Here is a 17,888-nt window from a genome sequence, read left to right as displayed (position 1 = left end):
AATTCCAAGGAATGACCCCGAGAAAGGAGAAGCCGAGAAGAGGTGTCCATACTGGCCAGAGCTCTCTGTTACGTTCTTACCTCCACAAGGCTGGTGAGATCTGCAGGGTGGAAGCAGCAACTGGTGGGACCTGTTTTACATTCTCCAGGCACGCAAAGCTAAAATCACCCCCTGCCCTGCAATGACTGATGTTCAGCCCCGGCCCTCTCCAGGCTTCTCTAAAGAGCTGCGACAGGCAGGAAAGGGCTGCCAACTGGAAAGTGGAACCTGGGCTCTCACAGCACATTGATTTTTGCCTGTTTACTTTTGGAATATTATTGTCATTATATTAATGACCTCGCTGAGAGGCTCATTAGCTCGGCAGAGGGCAGCCAATAGGAATCGACCCTGGCCACCCCATGTCAACTGCCTGTTAGTTCTCTACACAGGATGTGCTGACTGGTGAAAACTGCAAGCCGTATGACTAATGCCTTTTGAAGCTCCACGGTATCTGAAAGCCACTTCTCCCTCACTGGCACACTCAAGGGAGCTCCAGGTGGGGGATGATGGGCAAACTGGGCTGGCTAAAACAACCAGAAATTTCTCCCTGGTCTCAGAATGAACCTCAGCTGAACTGGTTTTGGAAAAAAAATTTTGGATCTCTTTGCACTCCCACCACCATTTTTCATTTTCTCCGAGCCTCTCTGTAGAAACAGGCCAAAAGGGAGGTGGCTTTTTCTTAGGTGATACCAAAACCAGGTGAGTTTGGATCCAGGACTCGTTTTACCTGAGTCTGCAAAGTCTGAGGGGTTTTTAGAGACATGGTTCTGCTGTTTGCACGTCTCTGAGCTGTTCTCTTGGGTTCCGGAAGCGGAAAGGTTGGGATACACAGCCAGATCCTCAGCTTCAAATCAATGGAGCTATATCAATTTGTACCAGCTGAGGTTCTGGCTCAGAATGGGAAAAAATGGTCTCAAGGTATTTCCAACCTTACCAGAAGCAGGAGCAATGATGAATCTTGGGAGATGGTGGTCAGGAGAAGTGTGTAGCACAGTGTGGCTAGACATATGATCAGATAAACATGCAAACTCTTAGGTGCATCTCCAAACCAAACCAAAGGAGTACCTGAAGATTAAGTTACCTGTATCACTGCCTGACATGAGAGATGGGCTTCAAAGGAGGAATTCAGAACCAGATCTGAATTTCCAATATCACAAAATTTTGGGGTGTTCAGATCCTCAAGTGTGCTTTGGGCTCATCTTGATCTGAGCTGTACAACGCTTGTTCTCAGCCTGCTGTATGCTCCCAGCCCCACTGAAGATGAGTTTCTTTAGGCCACTGGAATATTTTTGGCAAATGTGCACTGACTTCTGGTTTGGTTGGAAGCCAGGAACAATACTGTGCTGTTCTTAGCTGAGTTTGTGTTCCCTGAAACTCCAAGTGCAATGTATGGGGTCCAGATAGAGGTGAAACGACACTGGGAGAGAGGTTATTAAGAACAGAAACATCTAGCATTGCAGCTCTGGGTTTGTCACTTTTACAACATGCTTGAGTTCTGAGTCACAAAGTCCCTCCCAAGAGACTGATAAGTAAAGGAAGGAACCATGGGGTGAGATGCAAACTACTGTCCTGGATCAGAAACTGACTAAGGCACAGAAAAGAACAGGAATTATTTATTTGTCAAAAAGTCAAGGGTGGAAGTGCCCCAAAGTTCTGTCCTAGGAATGGCGTTTTAAGATATTATTGCATGTTATAAACCATCATGCTTCATGGCATAAGACAGCCAATAACTGATGGGGAGGTGGGAGTAGGAAGAAATTTCCCCTATCAACAGGTTATTTTATAATGATCCACTACACCATTTCCTGCACTTACCTCTGAAGCATCTGGTACTGGCCTCTGCCAGAACAAGATACAGGGCTAGATGGACCACTGTCTGTTCTGGTATGGCATGTCTTATGTATGTGCAATCAACATTTTAGATAGGTAATCAAGCTCCTTTCCTAATGTCCATTTTAGAGCATAGCAGGCCACTGGGCTACCCAAAGATATCATTTGGTAGCCTATATATTTAACAGAAAAAACAGATTTCATATAGGATAATAACAAACCCAGAATCTTCTTCCAGAGCACTTGGTGCAATATTGGGAGCCCTCCCGTGGATTTTAAAACCACAGGCTTAGGTTTCTGCAGTTGGGTGTGGGTAACTCCTGGGCAGGGAGACGGGAATTGGCTTTGCTGAAATCCTAGATTCTACCTTTAGAAGCAGAGCTCCAAATGCCGCCCTCCCCACAGCTTTGGCGAAAGCTGGATAGCGATTGGAACTGGGTCATCAACCACTCAAATCGACCAGATCAACCCCCCAGATCTGAACACTCCTCTGGGAAGGAAAAGAAGTAAATAAAGTTCCCTTGAGGAATAATAATTGAAGGTTTAAAAAAAAAATTTTACAGTATTCAAAAGTGATTCATGAAACTCAACGCTTGAAAAGTGCTGGAAGTTTACAAATGAAACCTGAAACCCACCTGGTTCACCTTTGCTTAACCCTGAGATTCTGGCCTTGCAGATGCTGAAAAGCACATCTCTTCAACTATAGCTCTTCCGGTTTTCAAATGTATTGATGCAAGTTGACTCAATATAAGCCAGGGTTTAAACCAACTTAATGCGTCTACGTTGGGGTTGCACCAGATTAACGAGTTCAGGTTTTAAATCCATTTCATTAAACAGGTGCAGTTTTCCAGCATAGAGATGGCTTTCTTTGTTCCCGGGGTGAATCAAAGTCATTAATACCAGAAATAACCTCTCCCCCTCCATTATCTGCAGCATTCTGATTAACAGCTTTCTTTGTGCACTCAGCATGAATAAGGTTACAGGCTGGCTCTGAGAGATCTGCCAAGTCAAACTGTAAATCCAAGCTAAGGCAGTAGGAGGCCACCGTGCTCTGGTGTTTGTCCAACCAGGGTTCTGTGGAATGCCTGTGCCTAATACGCTCCAGAGTACAGCCCCACACCCTTCCCCATCACAGATAAATGCCCCAGATGACGGTTCAGCGTGGAGCTAATTGGCAGTTGAGATTCTGGTGTGATAAGGTAATTGAGACGCTCTGATTATGTGCCATTTTCCCCAGAGAACTCTCCATGCACCCTTCCCTTCGCTGCAGCGGAAGGTGGGGGAGCCAACCCCCTTAGTGAGCAAATATGATGGGGCAATGGCTCAGTGTTGGAATTGCCCCTCTTCCCGCCCAGCCAGTCCTCAACAAGAACCAGGCCTCACCTCTAGCTCCCACCTGTCCACAAGCAAGCAGCCAGCCTGATTTCCCCACCCCTCAGCAAAGACCCAACCTGGCCTCTCCCCTACCACAAGCAGCTGAATCCACCCACCTACAGCCCTTTGGTGAACTCCCCTCCCAGCTGCCACCCCCTCCCCAGCAAACATCCAACCCCTCAGCCCTCCACAAGCACCCTGCCCCGACCCCACTCTCCCAACCTTCAAACCTGACAATTCCCCGCTCCCTGCGTGCATTGAGCAGCGACCTCGTCCATGCCAGTGGACTGGACACATCTCCCACCCAGCTGCTGAGCTGTTGTGATTATCTCCCCTCCTGCTGCCTCACCTTCAACTAAATCAAAAACTGACCTAGGAAACAAGGAATAGTTCAGAAATCAGGGAACAGGGACAGATTCTCTGTATCCACGACACCATGACTCAGGTCGGGCCCTAATCACAACCTCTTCCTCTCCCTATTGTTCACCTGCCATAAAGCGATTTCTTATCTCCATCTCTTTGTTAGATTGGTTCCCTCCCTGTGTACTTACATGGTGAAAGGTCCTGGCTTTTGTGTGTTTGATGGCTCAGGGGAGACTCATGTCCTCTCCTGACACCTGGATTTGTATTAGACCTGGCTGGGACTTTCAGGTTTGGGTAGAACTGGGCCAAAGCCGTAAAACCCAGCTCTGCATCTGGATGGAGTTCAGGGCTGTCTGGAACTGGAGCTGGTTTGGCCTGTGAACAGGGGAGGGCCCAGCTGTGAAATACAGATCCAAACTGAAACTCAGGTGAACCTGGGTTCCTCAACCCAAATTCAGGCTAAACAGTGGCCTTCTTCTAAGAGGTATGATGGGATAATGGGATTTTGGTAAGTAATTGATCTTTAAATATTCAGGGTAAATAGGCCAAATCCCCTGAGATGGGATATTAGATGGATGGGATCTGATTTACTATAGAAAATTCTTTCCTGGGTATCTGGCTGGTGAATCTTGCCCATGTGCTCAGGGTTTAGCTGATTGCCATATTTGGGGTCGGGAAGGAATTTTCCTCCAGGGCAGATTGGAGAGGCCCTGGAGGTTTTTTGCCTTCCTCTGTAGCATGGGGCATGGTTGACTGGAGGGAGGCTTCTCTGCTCCTTGAAGTTTTGAACCATGATCTAAGGACTTCAATAGCTCAGACATGGGTGAGGTTTTTCATAGGAGTGGGTGGGTGAGATTCTGTGGCCTGCGCTGTGCAGGAGGTCGGACTAGATGATCAGAATGGTCCCTTCTGACCTTAGTATCTATGAATCTATGAATCTAGGTACTGAGCTCCCGCAAACCCCATTGACACCAATGGGAGTGCGCTGGTGCTCAGCACCACTGAAAACCAGGGTCCTTTTATTTAGGTTCCTAACTCTGCATTTAGCAACCGAACCGTAAGGGTGAGGCTCCAGCTTTTTCTCTGTTCCCTGAAGCTCTCAAATTGCTTTGTTTGATGTGATAGTTGTTTGGTTTGTGTCCCATGCAGACGTTTGGTTATCTCCCATCTATGCCGCCCGGAGCTGCAGCCCCTAATGGAGATGTGATTTCTGTTCATTCCAAAATGGCTGTACTTTGAGGTACCGTGAAAGAAAGGCTGGTCCAGAAGTTAAGATGCTGGTCAGGAGACCTAGGTATAAGTCTCTGCCCTGCCACAGACTTCTTGCGTGATCTTAACAAGTCACTTAGCTGCCCGGTGCCTCAGTTTCTCCTCTGCAAAATAGTGTTAATAGCTCTGTTCCACCTCACAGGGATTGTGTGGGGATAAATACATGAAAGATTGTGAGGTGCTCTGTTACTAATGGGGAAAGTATAAATATCTTAGTGTATCAAACATTTTGATTTGCTATGAAAAAATCATTATTGGGGTAGAATACGTTACTGATCCTTCTCACTGTTCTGGCTGCAACAAAATATTGACTGAAGGGTTAATTGTCTCACAGTCGTATTCAGTTGAGCTACCTTAGAGTTCTGGAGTGAGTTTCTGGATTCATATTGGCTAGAAGGGCTTGTGGCCAGTGAAAGGTTTACACATGATTGTGAGTTGCAACTGATGTGCAAGACTGAACCTGTGTTTAACTAATTGGGCAGAGACTCTGGCTTTGCCTGTAGGCACAGCGTCCTCTAAACTGGCTAGACAGTGCAGCTTGATGCCCGTCAATGCTTGTAAAAATCCCTTTGAGCATTAAATAAACCTTTACCAATTCATTATGGGAAAGAGATTTTTTTTTTTTGGTTCTCTTATATGTGAGAGCCCAGAATTATATATTTAAAGATTTTCTACCTGCTCTCTACCTGGACTTTATTTTATTTTTTTACACACAGAATTATACATAGGTGCAAATGTCATATTCGAACAGCTACCTAGCTATGGGCTCAAAAAGGCAAGATAGGCTTTAAAAATCTTGTGTTAATAACACACCTGTCATTGTTTATAGCTAGACATATTAACACAATTGAATAGCAGACAATATTGGCCAACCATTGGCAATAAAACAGACTTATCTCAGCCACAAACAGCCTTTGCCCACACTCAGGAAGGAGGTGGATTCTGAGATCTCCTTCTCAAGCAAACACTGGAATAGAGTTGTACAAATAACTAATTTTTTGGTTTGGTGGCAGAATTGAAACTATGAGAGAAAAAATTCATTTTGGGTCAACCTGAATGAATTTTTTTTCCAAATTTTTTTGGGGAACCAAAAAAGCTGAATGTTTGTTTGCTTTGGGCTGAATGAAAGGGTTTGGTTTGGAGGGTTTTTTTAACATTTTTATTATTATTTTTAAATAAAAATGAAGTCTGATTTGAAACAAAGTTGTTCTGAATCAGAAGGTCAAAAGGTTTCATTTCAAAAATGTCCGAATGGAACGTTTTGACTTTTCCAGACCTTTTTTCCTACTGAAACAATCTGACTAATTTGACACACATTTGTGAAACATTTTGGTCCACCCAAACCTGCATTTCTGGCTGAAAAAAAGATTTGTTGGAAAATTTTTGCCCAGCTCTACTTCAGAGCCTATTCAAGAGCCACTACTTTGAGTTTTGATGCCCTGGCTTGACCCCCTGCAGCAGACTAAGCAGACAGGTTTTGGCCAGCAGTCCAAGCCTGGGAAACTGCAACAAAGGAGCCAGGAGGGGTTTAAAAAGACAGGCACTCGCTCAAGGGGTAGGAGAACTTTGGAGGCTGAGATCCAGGCCGTCAGAGGTTAGGGTTTGCCAGTGTCTAGGACTGTAGTTAAGATAGATGTGTGAAGACCTTTTGTTTTAAAATCCTTTTTCTCTTATGCTATGCGTTGTGTTCCTGTGGTTAAAATCAACAATACATTTGTTTTAAGTCTATACACCACTGGTGGCAACTCCTGAAGGGAAGATATGCAAGTACCTGAACTTAGTCGGATCTGTTGGGTAAGTACAGTTGATGCACAGGGTTCTATAGCCCAAAGGAAGCTGAAAGCCTGGGTCCCGATTCCTGTGGGGGTGGACTTAGAGAGACCAGAGCGGGAGCAGAGTTAGAGCTAGTCCTGTAACCTTGACAGAGGGTAACACGTTCTGATGGCAAATAATAAGGAAAGTACAATTCACCAGCAGGAGTAAATTCTTCAGAGGGAGAACTTAAGATTCTGGCTAGGGTTTTTTTGTCCAGCCATTTCCCAGTTCATTCGTTTGTTTCTCTTCCACGTTAATTTGTAACCTCTGAAGAGCTGGTCTTAAAAAAAGTTCTAATGGGCTTTGAGTCTAGTGGAGAAAGGCATGACAAGAAGCAATGGCTAGGAGATCCCTCCTTGACCTGCTTGCTTAATGATCTAGGAAAGGATCAGCATTTTAAACCGAACAACAAATGAATTTCGTTTTCACTTTTAGCAGCTAGACGCTGTATTGCAACTTATTGGGAAAATGTGACACCTCCCCCCTATGGAATTGTGGTATAGTAAAATACAGACTGTTCTTGTAATGGAAAAGCTTTCACACCAAGGACATACGCAAGAGGAGAACTAAAAAGAGGAAGGGTATTTAGAAGAGGGATCCCCAGCCAGCAAGTCAGAATCTTTAGCCAGGTTCTTTGAATATTAACCTGATCCTGAATATGTAATATATGATGTAGTAGGCTAACATTTTAGTGTAACTTTGCCTTAATAAAAAAACTAAAAGAAAAGCATCCAATGGCTGGAAGTTAAAGCCAAACAAATTCAAATTAGAAATAAGGCACACATTTTAATCAGTGAGAGTGATTAACCATTGGTACAAACTACCGAGGGGAGTGGTGAATTATCTCTCTCTTGATGTCTTCAGATCAAGACTGCACACCTTTCTGGAAGATAAGCTTTTGTCAAACACAAACTAATGGACTCAATAGAGAGGTAAATGGTGAAATTCTATGGCCTGCAATATATAGGAGGCCAGACTAGATGCTCTTTTGGCCTTAAAATCTATGAATTTTTGAAATGTGAACTCTTTTTGGGGGGGCAAAATATTTCAACCACCTCAAAATCTTTGTTTTTCCCTCTCACTCTGGTGTTACATGGACCGAACCTACATGTGACTCTAGCTGGCTGGTGAAAAATAAACTCTGCTCAGTCAAGTAATATGATTTTCATTTAATCTTTTATTTGAGAAATATACAAATAGCCTCAGGAAATTATTGTTAATTTTCATCAGCTCTGCGATTTTCCTCTTCAGTACAATGAAATTTCTTTCTTTCTTACAAACATAACTTTGTTAGAGAGAGACATTGAGCTGTGCCATGTTGACTCATTTGCTGATACTGATATGCACCAGCCAAATGAAACATGGCTTGTTTAGAGTTCATGAGGCTTGCTTCAGATTAGGCAGATACCATACGGATCAGTTCCACTCTCTGATGCACAGGTCTCCAAATGAAATCACTGGCAGCCCTGTGTGTTCATCTAAGGTCAGGAAACCTGGCCTATAGAATGAATTGGATCTCCAATGTGTGCATTGTGTGGCACTGTGAACCTTTAGCCATTCATTGTTACACTGAAAATCAATAAATATTTTTTATATAAAATAAGTTCATATGTTTTTTAAAAAATCATTAAACTATTTAAAAAATCCTTTTAATTCTCGTAATAGAATTAACCGTCGGCCCTGATTCAGGAAAGACCTTAAGCACGTGCTTAAGTCTATTCTTATTCAGGACTGCACTTAACCATGTGCTAAGGGCCAGTTGGCTTCAGTGGGAATTCAGCATATGAGTAGGTTCTGTCCGGAATAAGGATGCTTTCAGTCATTCTGGGCCTTGGCTGGTCAGCAGCTATACAGTCTCAATGAGGAGAAAGGGGATGTGATCAAAGACAGTATTGCGAAGCCGTCAGGACTGTGGTCGGGTAGTGGGGAGAAAAGAATTCTAACGTGATTTCAAAAGCCTTCAACATCCACCAGTTCAGTTTTCATGTCTGTGAGCTTGATTCTTCTCCTTTGCAATGGCGCTCCCAGCGGTGAGATGTAGCTTTGTGTCCCATTTGCCTTGGCACCTGAGTTATGTCATTGAAGCCAATGGATCTCTTCAAGCGAACAGGATTCAGCCTGCACATAGATGGGCTCTGACAAGATACCGAGTGCCCCCTGGGAGAATGAAGTCAATGGTGTTGGGAGCAGGCGGCAGGATCAGGCCCTTAGTAGGAAGGGGTATCAATTTGAATGAACCGCACATGGTTTTCATTGCCCTACTTTGTACACGTTCCACTTTTCTAAAAGCCTTAGAACTTAAAGCAATAATTGAAATCAAACACACGCACTCATACATGAGTAGAAAACAACATCTGGGACTATGAGTGGATTATTTCCATGGCGGTGCAGTAATGCCCTGTCATCGCTAGGGCGTGAGATGCATGCAACCCCCAAACCCTTCAGTACAGCCGCTCAGACTTTCAGTCCTGGGGTGGGAAAGGTGGGTTGATAGAGCAGGTGTTCTTCCTTTTAGGACATGATGTAGACCTCCAGTAGGCTGGCCACTGCGTGCATGCGGTAGAAGATCCCGAAGGGCAGGCAAATGTCCACAATGGCAGCCCACCTCAAATAGCCGTAGAAGTTGAGTTCCTTGTCATTGTCAAACTGCGGCCGGGCGCCGAATGCTGGCATGATCCAGAGCTGTTTGGAGGTGGGAAACAAATGTGACAGTCTCAGTGAGAGGGATGGGATGGGGTGAGAAGCTGTAGCTGCTGCTAAGAGCTTCAAAGGGCAGAAGAGTCAGAGAGAAGGGAAAGGATAAATCTTCTAAATTCAGGACCATATTAGAGACAGAAAAAGAGTGGAGGCTCTTTATCTAAATCGTCTGTGCCTGGTTTGATCAGAAGCTGTAGCTCCTATGAAATGTGTGTATTTCCTCCACAGCTTTCCTGTAAATCAAAATGCCTTCAAAACATGGGGGAGAGAAGGGGGGTCATGCTACATTTAATTGGCTTCCCTTAGGGCTTGCAATGAAAATCGTGGCTGCTAATCAAGTGTAATTGCTAATCAAGGCAGGTTTCTAAGTGAAGCTCTTCGGGGCCAGATTCTGCTCTGAGCTACACCTGTCAATAGAGATCCTGAGAATACGATTTGACCCATAGGGTGAAATCCTGGCCCCACTGAGGTCAATGGAAGTTCTGCCATTGGCTTTAATGGAGCTAGAATTTCACCCATGCTACTTCAATACTGATCACGTGACATCATGTCTTTTGCTGTCTAACGTATAACAAAATGGCTTAGATCAGGCTCTAAATGCCTTTCCCCTACATTAAAAACTTAGTATCAAAGGATTAAGCTTAATGAAAAATATTGGGCCCCGATTCTCCTCTCCTTCACACTGATTGTACAATGTTATGGGCTCCAGTTCTCTGCTGGCATAAATGGGCAAAAAGCCACTGAAATCAAGAGAGCTGTGCCTAGTTACACCAGCAGAGAATGTTTTCCAATAACTCCACTGACTTCAGTGCAGCAACTTCTGATTTAAGTGAGAGATTTAAGGTAAGAAAAAGGAACATTTTCCTTAGACCACATCCTCTTGGACATGACCCCCTGCCCTCCACCAACCCACCCACCGCCCAAAAAATCCCTTTCTGATTGTCACTTACAATTACATTGCACAGGAGCAGGAACAAGGAGATCTCCTTTAGAAACTTCCTCCTCCATTTCACCTTCTTGGGGACCATTATGGACTGCACCACCTCTGAAGGCTGAATTGCTACCGCACCTTGACCGTGGGGCAAGGGGGATGGCAGGGCACTGCTGCTTTCGGGGATGCGGAGGGATACGGCATTGATGTTGACAAAGGTGAGTCCATATATGTCCTTCTGGTGAGGATGAATTTTGTGGTCATCTTCTGGGGGCTGCCGATGAAGGCCTTCAATGATGAAGATGTTCTGGAAGGTGTGCTGGGCGATCATCAGCAGTGAGTAGGTCAAGTTGAGGGCACTTACAGCATCCCTTGGAGTGCTGGCCACCACAGCCACAATAGAGTAGTAGGAGATAGCATATTGTCCGACGGCAGCCCCCAGCAATAAGGCCATGTCCAAAGTCCTGGTTGGATTCTTGAGGTGGTCCATGTCTCTCTTATCAAACCTGTAGACAATGGAACCTCCAATGCAGACAAGAGACATCAGGCTCAGGCAAACAATGTTGAAGGTGTAATACATGATGAGTGCTTCGTTCTTTTTGTCTGGCTGGCCACTGGCATTCACTTCCACCTCATAAACAATAAGGACCGCCAGGCCGCTCACCAGTATCAACAGCCCCAAAATGATGCCCACAAAAAAGGTCCTTCTAAAGAGCCTGAACTTCAGGTGGTGGATATGGTGGGTGTGGTGGTCTATGAGGCGTCCAACGTTCTTCCACATAACATACAGCATGGCAGAGGCAAAGAGACTGTACTCAATGTTGAAGGGATACAACCAAAAATAGCCACTCTGGAAGATCTTGCAAATTTCACTGGTACAACTACAGCCTTCTATTGAGTCACTTGCCGTTCCAGCTGGAACAGGAAAAACACATACATGTTATATTGTTACTCCAAGGAACAAGCACTTGTTAACAGACCTGAAGAGCCTCACTCTGGAGAATGATGGTCACTAAAATGCAGAACCAAAGATACAAGTAGATCTCATGACCCCAAAACCCAGGGTTGCCTGGACACTGAGAGTCCGCCCATTGAAACCTCAGCCTCCCTTTGGTTTCTGCCTTTCTGAATTGCTTTCCCCCTTGTCAAACAATTGGTTTAGTGAACATTCTTCTCTTATCTGGGCCTATCTAGAATCCCTTCTTCCTTCCTCTCCTCTTCCACCCTGGTCCTTTCTTTTGTTCTCTCTCTTTCCTTTTCTTTTCCTCCTCTCCCCTCCTCCTCCTCTGTTCATTCTAGGTTCTCCCTCCATCCCCATGACTCCTGCTGGACACAAAGCAAGACACAAATGCTAAGGTCCAGATTGGAATACCCCTACTCACACAAGATAGCACCTTACTCTGAGCAGTCCCCTTGCATTCATTCATCAATGAAATTGCTGCTGAGCCGGAGTAAGGGTACCAGACTCTGATCCGGAGAAAGACTTCTAACTCCGTAGCCTCAGCTCCAGAATTAGCTGGGTTTACTAATGGGCAAATTACCTTTCATGATCCATCTGTGTGTTCCTTCTGTTAAGTTCTGGAATTTTGTGTGTGATTTATGCACGGACTCATCCGTTACGGCCGACATCCACACGGCTAGATTAGTGGTCAACGTCAGCATCAAGCCACACCTATATGAGAGAAGAGACAGAATCAAGGCAAAGTCTGCTTCTCTGGCACCTATCCTCTCTAGGCCTCAATGCACTCTTCAAACATGAGTGAATTAAGCCTTGCCTCTGTGAGGTAGGCAAGTATCAGTACCCCTGTTTTATATATGGAGAAACTGAGGCACAGGGAGAGGAAGTGATTTTCCCCCAGTCACACAGGGAGCCTGTGGCAGGGTCAAGAAGAGAGTCCTGGTGTCCTGATTCCCTGTCTGCTGCTCTAACTGCTCTCTCTCATTCCCTTCACTCTTCATACCATCTACCCTGCCTGGTAAGCACCAACTGAGTCTCGTCTCTCACTGTTTCTGGCTCAGCCTGTCACAGGGTGTGGATGGAAGTATGTGGAGTAATTGGTCAGGGTTGGCCTGTCCAGAAAGGTGGATCCAGTCTTGCAAAAGTGAATATGATCATCTGAGGTCTGGTTTCTCATTCCATCAGCCTTTTGATCTTCCTGACGCTCCTTTGTCTTCCTTCCTAGTACCGGGGAAGTGACCAGGACTTTTTTTTAAATTTAAGTATTATGTGCTAGTGTAAGGCTGTGCCCCTGCATGGGGATCAGTCTTCCTGCTTCTGGATCTTAAAGGGTGAGCTGCTAGTACAGGAGAGCCCATGGTAGCCGGCTCATTAACATCTATCTGTGGGTCAGCCACCACTAGAAGGGGACAGAGTGCCACACTGCATGGGCTGGGATTACACTGGAGAGGCATCCAAACCAACACCCTGGCTCTGCCTCTCAATTTTGCAGCTGGCCCCCATTTCTACAGCTTACTGAATCTGATCTGTGACTGGACTCTCCCCTTTTAGCACTTCAGGGTAGCTGGGAACCAAGTGGCAGCTCTCCACTTGTCACCACAGGGCCATCTCTTATGTGTGCCTGGTAGGATAATCCTGTAACAGATCCATTGACATGAAAGAATGTAGGAATGTTCCACCTGTAGCTGCAGCGAATTGCAAGCAGAGGAATGGGGACCAGTGCAGAAGGGAACACGCCCAGCTGGGAGAAATACTCGCCTGGTAACGTCCAGGTGCACGTGAATGCAGTCTTTGGCAGAAATCCACAGAAAGTACGTCTGGAAGAAATATAAGCATTGATTAAGACTGACCCTCAAAGTGGCAGTGTCAGACTAGAAACAGACCCGGTCACTTCCATGCTCTGCTGAATGAAAGTCAGGCCCTGCCCTATTCTCTGCTGCATTGGGCCCGTTTTCCCACCCGTGTCGCTCCTCTGCCATCCATTCCTGCCCCATTTACTTTGCCTTGTGCTGTAGCCCTCCCATGCTCTCCACTCTGCCTCCGCAGCTCCTTCTTCTGCCCACCATTGCTGCACATAAGGCTGCTCCTGCTTATCCCTTGCTCCCATCCAGCCCTCTCTGCTCCACAGTATTGACATCCACCAGAGGTTCCCAACCTGGGGTTGAGACCCCACAGGCAATCATGAATAGATATCAGGGGTTACGGCCATCCTGCCCTTTCCATGTTGCTAAATGGGAGAGAAGTCCTGGCTAGGGGGTTCAGATGACCAGTCCTGCTATGCAAATAATAGCAGGTCATAGTATGGAAAAGAGTTATGAACCTTGACCTAAAGCAAGTCACCACAGATCAAATATGGTTTGGCCATGAGGAAGTGTGCTCCCTGAGGAGTTTAGTCAGCTGAGTTTGCTCTGCTAGGTTAGAACAGAGCTAGGAGTGAGCTAAGCTCGCTGGGCAGAGACCGGTCCAAGAGCGATCAGCACCCCGGGAAGGACAAGCATTGTCCCTGAGCTCACCCCACCTGTCCCCTGGGCACTGAAAGAGCCCACGCTCACCTGGACGATCACAAACACAGCCTGCACGATAGGGTAGATAATTTTGATGGCAGACAGGCAGTTGTAGAAGCTGGAGTAATACCCAGTTTTAAACACGTCCATCACGAGGGTAAAAATGGCAAACAAAACCAGGCCTCCTGTTGAGGAAGCAAAAGCAATTAGAGATGACATGCGCATGGTGGGGGTGGACAGGTAGATGTAGGTGAGCCCATGCTTGTCTAGACAGACGGCGGAGGGAGAGAAATGGCATTGCCATGTGGAGGCAGGTGGCGTTTTGGGCTTCCCCTTTATAGTAGTCCCAGTTTCCTTTTTACCCTAAAGCCTACAAATCCTTTGCACCAACAGCCCTTGGAATGGCAAATGACGAGGCTGAAAAACAACAGAGTACGTCAGAGAACCCTCCTGTGTAAGTACCGGATCCAGCAGGTTAATGAGACTGATCATTGGAGTAGTCAAACCCTCAGACCCAGAGCACTAAGGAAAGGAACCTTATGAAGTTCTCTGTGAGTGATGTTTTGAGAAGGGCCCCTAGGAGGCCATCTGGGCAATGCTTTGCCCACAGAGTGCTTAGCTTGTATGGGATCCCATCTCCACCCACTCCCCCGCCATCCCAAGGCATCACCCATGGTGGCTTCCTACCTCTCAGCCAGACAGGTCCCGCATGGGAGTCCTTGTAGAGGATGGCATCCTGGCGCTTTTTGGTGATGATGAGGTAGAAGAGGATCCAGGCAATACAGATCAGCATCATGATGGTCAGCAGGAAAAACACGTCATAGTCGTGGACAGCTACCTGGTTGAAGGCCGCACTGCTCACCAGGGTGCAGGCCAGTAGCACCAAATTGACGGCCAGCAGGACCGAGAACATGCGGCCTCCTTTCTTCCAGATCTCCTTGGGTTTGTGCGTCAAAGGGGGCGAGTGCGGATGGTGGCCCAAGGAGCCTGTTGGGCTGGAGGCCCTGCTGGCAATGTCTTCTCTCTGACCGGAGCCCATGATGGAGTCTTCATGACTGATCTCGCTGTCTGTCCGCACGGGCTCCTCGGTCATGGTTCAACTAATGCCAAAGCCAAGTGTTACTGCTATCAGGAACAGAACCCCAGAAATAAAAGGATCACTCCATCTGAATCAAAGAATCATAGAATCATAGGACTGGAACAGACCTCAAGAGGTCATCTAGTCCAGTCCCCTGCACTCATGGCAGGACTAAGTATTATCTAGACCATCCCTGACAGGTATTTGTCTGACCTGCTCTTAAAAGTCTCCAATGATGGAGACTCCACAACCTCCCTAGGCAATTTATTCCAGTGCTTAAGCTTCCTGACTGTTCAGAAGTTTTTCCTAATGTCCAACCTAAACCTCCCTTGCTGCAATTTAAGCCCATTGCTTCTTGTCCTATCCTCAGAGGTTAAGAAGAACAATTTACCTCCCTCCTCCTTGTAACAATTGGCAAAGTTCCTTCAGAGAAATGCAGTTGCAGCAGGTGTTTCTCTGAATGCGTGGGGAGTTTGGAGAGAGAAATATCAGAAGTCAGCTCATCCTTAGTTTTAGTGCATGCTGGCTTCTGCTTCCTCCCCCACTGTTCCATCTCCCTTGAACCTCCTGCCTCTCACCCTCCCCTTTGGTCCAACCCTGAATCTCATTCCAATAACAGCAGGAGCAGGGCATGCGCTTACTGCACAAAAGGTGCCACCCTGTGAGAAAATAGTAGTGATCGGATGTCTAGTAAAGTGAATGCCAGATATGGATGGCTAGAGAATGTCCAGTAGCACAGGTGAGTGCAGCTCCTGGAAGAGAACATGAGGTTTTGTACCATTCTGGTGGTGTTCCCCTCAATTCAAGGTGTGTACACAGCCGTAACTTATTTTCTCATGGGGTTGCACCTTTTGTGCTATATGCATGTCCTGCTTCCGCTGTTAGTGGAATGAGATTCAGTATCTATCTCTGCTAAAGGGAATCATTAGATCTGAAGAAGCCTGTTTAAAAGGGCAGCAAGACATTTCCTCAGTAGCATTTGGTCACTGAGATCCTATGGGCTGCGCTCACTGTTTTGTCACTTTTGAAAACTCAAATCAATGCTTGAGAGCTAATTCAATGTCAGTTTAACACAAATATTAACTCCCCAGGGTAACACACGCCTAATATATAATACAACATTTAAATGTTTATTGACATGAACTATTGGAAAGCATGAGAATGCAGGCAAGATCAAAGGTCTCAGGGCAAATGGCCAACATGGTTGGATTTAAATTCCAGCCACAAAACATGCAGACAAAATGTCACGCTTCCTGCAAAGAAACAGACCTATTACAATGATAAACCTAATAGAATAGGAATCCATTAGAAAAACACAGTGTAGTTTGCAGCAAGCTTAGGCACTAAAACAGGTTCCTTGGTGAGCTTGTCTAGCTTTCCAACTCCTCCAAAACCTGTTACAAATAGGTTAAGCTCAGTGCTTTATTAATATTTTATAAAACTTTGAATTTATCACTAGGGAAACCTGGGCTGAAGTATCTCTGAGAGCAAAGTTATTATTAAAGCCGAAAGCCATTCCACCAACCTGCTTTTACGCCTGCCACCTGATTCTCTGATCTTACCTGGGCTGCTACACGAGGTTCCTCTTCCCTCAAATCTGGACAGCTGCAGAATTTATACCTATTTGGACATCGTCTTGATTTACACAATCTCTGGAGCTGACAGTACAGTTTCATAAACTTCTCAGTGAAACTCCCATGATCCATTGTGTGCAATGGGCTGGTTTTAGGGAAGAGAGAGATGGGGAGATAAGAGTTATTTGCCTTTGAAGGGCATGAGGTATGAACATTACTGAGCATGGCATGAGCCTCCCCTCTAGGTCACAGGATCATAGATAAAGATCTGTGATCAAAGATCCATTAGATCAAGTCCAGGTCCCTGCAAGGGCAAGCTAGATTGCCCTGAGACAATGGATTACATGCTACACTGACACTCCATTTGATCTTAGCTAATGTTTATGGACTACTCGGTCCCACTATAAAGTACTCCAGGCGTGGGCACTAGACCACTCCAAATTGCTCTACCAACATACTTCAAGTCTGCCCTATCAGGACACATGCTTGAGGGAGAGAAAGGAATCCACTCCCATATCCATTCAGTCCTGGGTGCTCCTCAGCCTTTCTCTGCTTGGTCAGTGATTGGGGACGGGGAGGTATGTTATTGGGACTGAGTAGGACTTGTTGTCTTCAGTCATTGGATTCCATGCACTGCTCCATCCAAACGCAGTCCCAGGCTTGCTCTGCTGGGGCTGCCCTTCTCCTTTGTTGCTGGTTAATTTACCTGACTACTTTTCCTTCAAATGACAAGCTGATTTGTCACTGACGGAGTGTATAAAAGTAGCATATGCACTGTTCTCCCATGGCTATTCAGCAGTGGGCAAAGCCGGTTGCTTAACGGAGGTGGTCTCAGTAGGATAGGGTCGAGTTTTACTCAGTGTTTTGGCAATGGTCGCTTAAGACTGAAAGCTGCCCAATAAGAATGGGCTATTTTATGGGCTTCTCTCTAGCTTCACCTCTTCCATGTGTATTCCCTCTATCAGACTGTCTGTCTATGGCAGAAATGGGTCTATTTTCAGGTTTCAGAGTAGCAGCTGTGTTAGTCTGTATTCTCAAAAAAGAAAAGGAGTACTTGTGGCACCTTAGAGACTAACAAATTTATTCATCGGATGCAGTGAGCTGTAGCTCACGAAAGCTTATGCTCAAATAAATTTGTTAGTCTCTAAGGTGCCACAAGTACTCCTTTTCTTTTTTGGGTCTATTTTCTGTTTTCTTTCCAGTAATTCCCTCTCGTGGGGTTGGGATAGATTGGGTGATAATGTCTCTTCTTTCTGCAACATTGTCCCTGACCATCTTCATATCTTTTCTCTACCCTGTCCTCTGCTGGCTGGCATGGTTTTTGTGATACACTTTTCTGCTCCAGTCGCTTTCTTGTTACTTGTTCTATCTCATTTGTTCGCCTCGCCCCGCATGTTGCTCTTTCCCCTTACTAGACGGAGCTGAGGAGAGAGTATTTCCTTCATGGAGCAGTTCT

General features: G+C 45.8%; 1 protein-coding gene across 1 annotated transcript; it reads right to left on the bottom strand.

Annotated features, from left to right (window-relative positions):
- Positions 1 to 9,201: 9,201 nt before the first annotated feature.
- On the bottom strand, positions 9,202 to 14,873 carry OTOP2 (otopetrin 2). The gene is made up of 6 exons (XM_038371876.1): positions 14,468 to 14,873; positions 13,829 to 13,965; positions 13,035 to 13,093; positions 11,860 to 11,990; positions 10,338 to 11,233; positions 9,202 to 9,372 (listed from the first exon to the last, which is right to left on the bottom strand). The coding sequence occupies exons 1-6, from the start codon at positions 14,871 to 14,873 to the stop codon at positions 9,202 to 9,204; spliced, it is 1,800 nt and encodes a 599-aa protein (XP_038227804.1).
- Between the last annotated feature and the right edge of the window lie 3,015 nt (positions 14,874 to 17,888).

Source organism: Dermochelys coriacea, chromosome 14 (assembly GCF_009764565.3).
Source record: "Dermochelys coriacea isolate rDerCor1 chromosome 14, rDerCor1.pri.v4, whole genome shotgun sequence".
In the NCBI taxonomy this organism is placed as follows: domain Eukaryota; kingdom Metazoa; phylum Chordata; order Testudines; family Dermochelyidae; genus Dermochelys; species Dermochelys coriacea.
The sequence above is the reverse complement of the archived record's forward strand: the minus strand, read 5'-3'. Positions and strand labels throughout refer to the sequence as shown.

What these genes read in the sequence shown, in the direction of transcription:
- OTOP2 (XM_038371876.1), bottom strand. Translation starts at nt 14,873, where the DNA reads ATGACCGAGGAGCCCGTGCGGACAGACAGCGAGATCAGTCATGAAGAC. An exon ending in GTGCACCTGGACGTTACCAG is followed by an intron (nt 11,991 to 13,034) that starts GCGAGTATTTCT and finishes TCTCTCATATAG; the next exon opens with GTGTGGCTTGATGCTGACGT. An exon ending in TGCTCCTGTGCAATGTAATT is followed by an intron (nt 9,373 to 10,337) that starts GTAAGTGACAAT and finishes ACCTCCAAACAG; the next exon opens with CTCTGGATCATGCCAGCATT.